The 7,119-nt window shown below is 42.1% G+C and overlaps 1 protein-coding gene across 1 annotated transcript; it reads left to right on the top strand.

The window, feature by feature from the left end:
* Positions 1-1,937: 1,937 nt before the first annotated feature.
* Positions 1,938-6,354, top strand: BRS3 (bombesin receptor subtype 3). Its single transcript, XM_059049590.2, has 3 exons — positions 1,938-2,371; positions 3,920-4,271; positions 5,941-6,354. The coding sequence occupies exons 1-3, from the start codon at positions 1,938-1,940 to the stop codon at positions 6,352-6,354; spliced, it is 1,200 nt and encodes a 399-aa protein (XP_058905573.1).
* The last annotated feature ends 765 nt before the right edge of the window (positions 6,355-7,119 follow it).

Below are 7,119 nucleotides of genomic sequence, written 5' to 3'. Positions count from 1 at the left end.
TTATGGTTTTCTCAGGGTATATGCCCAGTAGTGGGATTGCTGGGTCGTATGGTAGTTCTATTTGTAGTTTTTTTTTTTGTTGGTTTGTTTGTTTGTTTTGCGGTACGCGGGCCCCTCACTGCTGTGGCCTCTCCCGTTGCGGAGCACAGGCTCTGGACGCGCAGGCTCAGCGGCCACGGCTCACGGGCCCAGCCGCTCCGCGGCACGTGGGATCCTCCCGGACCAGGGCACCGAACCCGTGTCCCCTGCATCGGCAGGCGGACTCTCAACCACTGCGCCACCGGGGAAGCCCCTATTTGTAGTTTTTTAAGGAACCTCCATACTGTTCTCCATAGTGGCTGTACCAATTCACATTCCCACCAGCAGTGCAAGAGTGTTCCCTTTTCTCCACACCCTCTCCAGCCCAGTGCGTGAAATTACGTAAGGGTATATACTTCGAAGCTAAGGGGTTTGGCTTTATCCAAGCATTCCCCTTCCTCTTTCCCATCAAAAACAGTTATTTCACTGGGTAATTCAAGACCTGGAGATAATTTCCTAAGGAGTGGAGGATAGGTGTGGTTTCGGTTGTTCAAATTAACCAGATAATTGATTCAATTCATCCAATTCACTGTCCCTGTAGAATTTATTGCACCTATTATTGTCAGTATAAAAAGCTATCTTTGCTACTCCTGTTCATTGGCCAGCCAAATACTTTGCTGTCTTTCATGCCACTTCCCAGACTAATTCGGATCTGGATATATTTATAAGCACCTTACTACAAAAAGTTTCTCCTAGCTGAGAGATTACCATTTGAATTTGATCGTTTCAGAGAATATCCCTTAGCAGATAATATTATCCAATGCCTTTAGACTGCTGGCCTCCCACCCTGCATATACACACAGAAATCACATACTTACATTTTCTGTATCAAGGGGCATTTCTTGCTGGTACTATTGCTGGTACTAAGGGAATTGCCTTAATTTTCTGCTTCCTTCGGTTGATGTAAACATTATCTCCTTGCCCATCACCTCTGGAGTAGCCTGGGGCATTCCCTCACTTGAAAAGAATGATTTTCATTCTTACAAGTCCTTTTGCGTCAGGACCTGGAGCTGGGTTCTGCATTCTTTTGTTTTGGAACAAGGCAGGTTCCTTTTAACCATTGCTAAAGGGAGAAACCCCAAATGGCATTTACAAAAATATATGTCATTAAAACAGATGGTCAAACAGTAAAAGGGTGTTTTATTAGGACATTTAGAGACAAAGCAACTGGTGGTTTGCCTGGAGTTTGCATCTCTTCAAGGTTGCTTTGATACTGTGCAGCAGAGCCCTGGTAATACTGCAGGGTTGGGAATTACCATGTGTCAGAGCTGGGTGATAAGCCCAGGTCACCTGAATTATTCCTCCTTGGAAGTGACATCAGCCCTATCAAAATGTGAATGATTTGTTGCTTCAGCACCTCTCTGATATTAAATCTAGAGGAGTGGCTTCAAGTTGGTGCTTCAGGGGACACACATACTTATTTACCCTGTAAAAGAGAGTGCACCAGACCAGCTTCTGATTGCAGAGAAATGGATGAAAATTGACAAAATCTATACAGATCTTCGTGGTTAGATATGGAAACAGAGTGATTCTAACAAACAATAAGTATTGTTTAATAACATCTAGGTAGTCCATAAGATTCCCCAACAGGGAAGAACAAGCAACTGCAGAGCATTTCCCAAACCCCCCTCCTTCTGTCATGGAAACGCCGATAAAACTCCTCCACCACTCCCACACTCCAGTGCCAGATCGGTAAGCATTTAGCCAAGCATGCTGGGAGACAAAGAGCAACTGAAGGAAAGGAGTATCCGGGTGTCTTGGATTTGCTTTCCATTCTGCTCTGTTGCTCTACCATCTCGTTACTAGACGTAGGCATTAGACGTGACAATCAACTACATTTGAACTGAGCAGAAGAAGAAATGTCTCAAAGGCAGCCTCAGTCACCTAATCAGACTTTAATTTCAACCACAAATGACACAGAATCATCAAGCCTTGTCGTTCCTAATGATACCACAAATAAAGGAAGGACCGGAGACAACTCTCCAGGAATAGAAGCATTGTGTGCCATCTATATCACTTATGCTGTGATCATTTCAGTGGGCATACTTGGAAATGCTATTCTCATCAAAGTCTTTTTCAAGACCAAATCCATGCAAACAGTTCCCAATATTTTCATCACCAGCCTGGCTTTTGGAGATCTTTTACTTCTGCTAACTTGTGTGCCAGTCGATGCAACCCACTACCTTGCCGAAGGATGGCTGTTCGGAAGAATTGGATGTAAGGTGCTCTCTTTCATCCGGCTCACTTCTGTTGGTGTATCAGTGTTCACGTTAACAATTCTCAGTGCTGACAGGTGGGTTTCTTTTCTCAGTTATATTTGCCAGGATGTGAAATTAGGCGAAAAGAAAGGAAAGCTTGTACGGAGCGTTCACTGGCTACTATTCTGCTTTTCTCACACTCTGTAACCTGGATGTAAGATTGAAAAATCGGGGGGCATTTTAAATAAAAGTTGGTGTAAGAATGTTAAAATTCCTGTGTTAGCATCGGACGAGAGATTGAAATTGTGTGCTTCAGGGACCATTTATTTTCTTTGAAGTGTAATTGTTTGTTTGAAAGAATACTGAACGGTGTTTCCCCCCCCCCTCCGGTTTATTAAGGCAAATTATTCCAGGTGCAAAAGAAAAACAATTCTTTCTTTATACATTAGTGCAGCCTAGTGGTGCAATATTGTCAACATTAAAACATCAACATAGGTGTGAAATTGACCACACACACATTACTGTCTACTGGAAGAATGGTAAAAAGATACATGCATCTAATTTATTGGAAATGCATCAAATTAATTAATGGCAGAAAAACGGTGAGGCTTTCAGCTTCCTGGTAACTCAGCGTAATGTCATCACTTAACTGTATTTGTTTTTTCTATAGGCGTTCAATGACATTCTCATTTCCCGACAAAAATTAATCCGGGCTGACTTTTAGAGCTCTATGGATGGAGCGTGTCAGAACCTCTAGCAGCCAGGGTGTTTGGGCTCTGTTAGGATATTTTCAGTCTACGTACTGGGTCTTTCTGTGCCTATTGTACAATGATAACTGTGAAAGCACGAAGAAAAATTGAGGCTCCAAATGTTAAAAGTGATGCTTTCAAAAGCCTGCAAGAAGCCTGTAAGTAATCAGTGCCTGGAATCTGAGAGGAGGAAAAGCTTTCCCTGTGTCTTTTATGGAATTTTGCTTTGACTGGTTTTATATTCTGTTTGAAGGCAGATTTACTTAAAGGCTGTAGATTTTAAGGTGGATTTGTCAGAATAAGGAGACATCTTTTCATGGGTACAGGGTTTCCGATTTCACCCTTGCCTTGCCCTAAATCTACCTACAGATTGGATCGGCTTGGGCAAGAAATTAGCACTTATGAACAGGGAAGAAATTAACCCTCTCCTCTTTCCTGCATAAACTCATGGAATTCTTTTCTAGGAAGGTTGATGACTGCTCTCTCACAAGGAAAGGAAAATTAGGTTTAACGTCAGTCACTTACATAAAAAGGAAGTCTTTTAGAACGCAAGGTAATGCACAGGTAATGAATTACTCTCCATCACACACAAAATCATGCCGAAAACTATTTATTTGCCCTAAATAGAGGGTCTACAAGAAAATTATAAAAATTGCAAATCTGGAATATCTCATAACAGTGAATAAAGGAAAAAATGATTAGCATCAATATAAAATACTGGGATGTATCATGTGTATTTGAAATCATAACCAATTGCAGTTGGTTAATGTTGACTTGGTTATATACATATGGGATAAGAAGGTAGAACTGGATGACCACGGAGATCACTTCTAACTTTAAGATTCTGTAATTTTGATATTGATTTTGCCCTTTGCTATGATTATGTGTTTCTAGATACAAGGCAGTTGTGAAGCCCTTGGAGCGTCAGCCCCCCAATGCCATCCTGAAGACGTGTGCCAAAGCTGGCTGCATCTGGATCGTGTCTATGATCATTGCTCTACCAGAGGCTATATTTTCAAATGTATATACTTTCCGAGATCCCGACAAAAATATGACCTTTGAATCGTGTGCGTCTTATCCTGTTTCTGAGAGGCTCCTGCAAGAGATACATTCTCTGCTGTGCTTCTTAGTGTTCTACATTATTCCACTTTCGATTATCTCTGTCTATTACTCTTTGATTGCTAGGACTCTTTACAAAAGCACCTTGAACATACCTACTGAGGAACAAAGCCATGCCCGCAAGCAGGTATGTATTAATCAGGACTCACACATGAATTTAGAAGGGAAATGCCTCCTTTTGCACCCCTGAGCAATAAATACTTTAGCAGTATCGTACTTTTGTTATGGTCATGGGCTGTGGAGTCTGTCAGACCCAAGATTTAATTCCATACCAGCTGAGCAATCTTGAGCAAGTTACTCAACATCTCTGAGCCTCACTTTCCTCATGTATAAAATGAAAATGAGGTCTTGATGATATATATGAAATGCTTAGCATAGTTCCTGCTTCATAGTAAACATCCATTAAGTGATAGGACTACTATTATTAGAAAGGGAGCAGCTGAAGTTTGGGATAAGTCAAAAATCACCCCACAGAATAGTGAGAAACATCACACAAGGTGAGACTATAAAGTGAAGCGTCTTTTGTTTAGAAAAACACAGGATGGTAGAACTGGCAAGAAGCCATAACATTATTCAGTGCAAACCACTTACACACAGAGAGCAGACTGGGTGGAGGGGTTGTCTCAAGGGATGCAATGCCAATGGCAAGAGAACACGGTGATTCACAGAAGCTTGATTAAGACCATTGCAAGACCCAGGTGTGCTCTCCTCTCATAAATATGAACAGAATAAAAAGAATATTGGCAAAACATCGTTCCATTTGATTTTAAAAAACCCAACAGGATTTCTATCTTTCTTGGGTGGGAGGAGATGATTCCATTTACCTGTTAACCAGTATGTGCAGAGCTCAGCGCTTTTTTTTTTTTTTTGAGCTAGTACATTCAGTTGCTTCAACAGTGGTGGTCAGGAGGCTAAGTTGCATGTTCATGACCATGTGAACAGTTATTTTTGCTCTATCTGTGACCACAGGCAATGTCTTCACCTAATCCGGTTCATTTCTCTTATTAAGAGGCGCAGGTAGGATTATTTTCATACATGAAGGGTGGCCCATTGATTTTTATTCCTTTGACTGTATAGTTAGAATTCCTATACGTTAACAACAATTTTTGGTACCAATTTACATAAACCCCAGAAGACTATTCTAACCTAGTCAGCCTCTCTGCTGATGCAGTGAAAGCAGGTTTGTATAGCATCTATTTCTTAATTAAATTAAATTTTCGATAATTCCACAACACTGCTGGAGATAATTAGAGACACCCTAGAGTATCTCAGAACCAGGGATGGGAGTCTCTGAATTAGAGCTATTCAGAGGCCAAGATCACGGGTTACTATGTCAATTAACTTGCTGTATTCTCTAACCACGGGCTGACTTCCTTCAACTGCACGTTCAAAAGGACACCAGCCGGGCTTCCCTGGTGGCGCAGTGGTTGAGAATCCGCCTGCCGATGCAGGAGACACGGGTTCGTGCCCCGGTCTGGGAAGATCCCACGTGCTGCAGAGCGGCTGGGCCCATGAGCCGTGGCCTCTGAGCCTGCGCGTCCGCAGCCTGTGCTCCGCAACGGGAGAGGCCACGACAGTGAGAGGCCCGCATACCGCAAAAAAAAAAAAAAAAAAAAAAGGACACCAGACTGTTAACTGTAAATTTCTATGTAAATCTAGAGAATGGCTTTTTAAAAATCTCTGCCAGCTAAATGTTTTTGTTTGGGTTTTGTGTTGTTGTTTTGTTTTGTTTGTTTGGGGTTTGTTTTGTTTTGTTTTCTTGGTCGTTGTTTTTGTCATTTTTCTTCCCCCTATAGATTGAATCCCGAAAGCGAATTGCCAAAACGGTGTTGGTGCTGGTGGCTCTGTTTGCTCTCTGCTGGTTGCCGAATCACCTCCTGTACCTCTACCGCTCATTCACTTCTCAAACCTACGTGGGCCCCTCTGCAGTTCACTTCATTGTCACCATTTTCTCTCGGGTTCTGGCTTTCAGCAACTCTTGTGTAAACCCCTTTGCTCTTTACTGGCTGAGCAAAACCTTCCAGCAGCATTTTAAAGCTCAGTTATTCTGTTGCAAGGCAGAGCTGCCTGACCCTCCTGCTGCCGATACCCCTCTTAACAACCTGGCCGTGATGGGAAGGGTCCCGGGCGCTGTGAGCACACAGGTGTCTGAAATTAGTGTGTCCGTGTTCGCTGGCTGTAGTGTGAAGAAGGAAGATGACAGAGTCTAGCTTTTCAATTAAAAATAGTATTTTTCCTCCCAGCGTGTGTATTCGACTCTGAGCTGTGTGTAGGTGTATGGCGTCAGGATTTTTGTTGCTTGAGAATTGTGCTGAAATCTTAGGAGGGAAGGATCAGACAAACCATGATTTTATTCAATCTACAAGCATTAATGAACATTAGTGGGCTTTCTAAATAAAACGGAGCCCCACTAGGCATAGAAAGACCTATCTGCGTATATCAGTGGGTCCTATGAGAGGTTGAATAGGAGGTGAAGTGAAATAAACAAGATGACACTTAAAAATCTAATATGTTTCCATCACATCTCTGATGCTTATAATTTCGCATATACTCCTGTGATTTGCATAAAACTGTGTTTATTATGTGGTGTAAATCTACAGATTATACTTTGCATATGAAAAGGGGCTCAAAGAGAGGTCAAACATCTCTTCTGCAGTTTTCTTAAAAAATAAACCTTCACAGCGTTTGTTTCTGGCTGCCCTTTTCCATTAATCTCTATCCCATTAGAACTAAAGCTGTGCAATGGCAATGATACCGTTTTGGGCTCAGTGAGCATAAAGTACCGAGTAAGGATCTGGGGCACGGTGTTTGCCTTACTAGGTCAGCACTTACTGACTTAAAGTAGTTCTGGAGTTACAACTCCCATTGATTGATAATTGGGCAAAGTTATCTTTCACAAATATTGTGAAGAACTTGCCTTCTTCCTAGGCAGAATAAGTGGCCGTGTTTATGGTGTCATTTGAGGGCTCGAAAGA

This window comes from Kogia breviceps, chromosome X (genome assembly GCF_026419965.1).
Source record: "Kogia breviceps isolate mKogBre1 chromosome X, mKogBre1 haplotype 1, whole genome shotgun sequence".
Taxonomy (NCBI): Eukaryota; Metazoa; Chordata; class Mammalia; order Artiodactyla; family Physeteridae; genus Kogia; species Kogia breviceps.
The sequence above is the reverse complement of the archived record's forward strand: the minus strand, read 5'-3'. Positions and strand labels throughout refer to the sequence as shown.

Coding starts and splice junctions, on each gene's coding strand:
- BRS3 (XM_059049590.2), top strand. CDS start 1,938: ATGTCTCAAAGGCAGCCTCAGTCACCTAATCAGACTTTAATTTCAACC. Junction 2,372..3,919: donor ACAATTCTCAGTGCTGACAG/GTGGGTTTCTTT, acceptor ATGTGTTTCTAG/ATACAAGGCAGTTGTGAAGC. Junction 4,272..5,940: donor AAAGCCATGCCCGCAAGCAG/GTATGTATTAAT, acceptor TTCCCCCTATAG/ATTGAATCCCGAAAGCGAAT.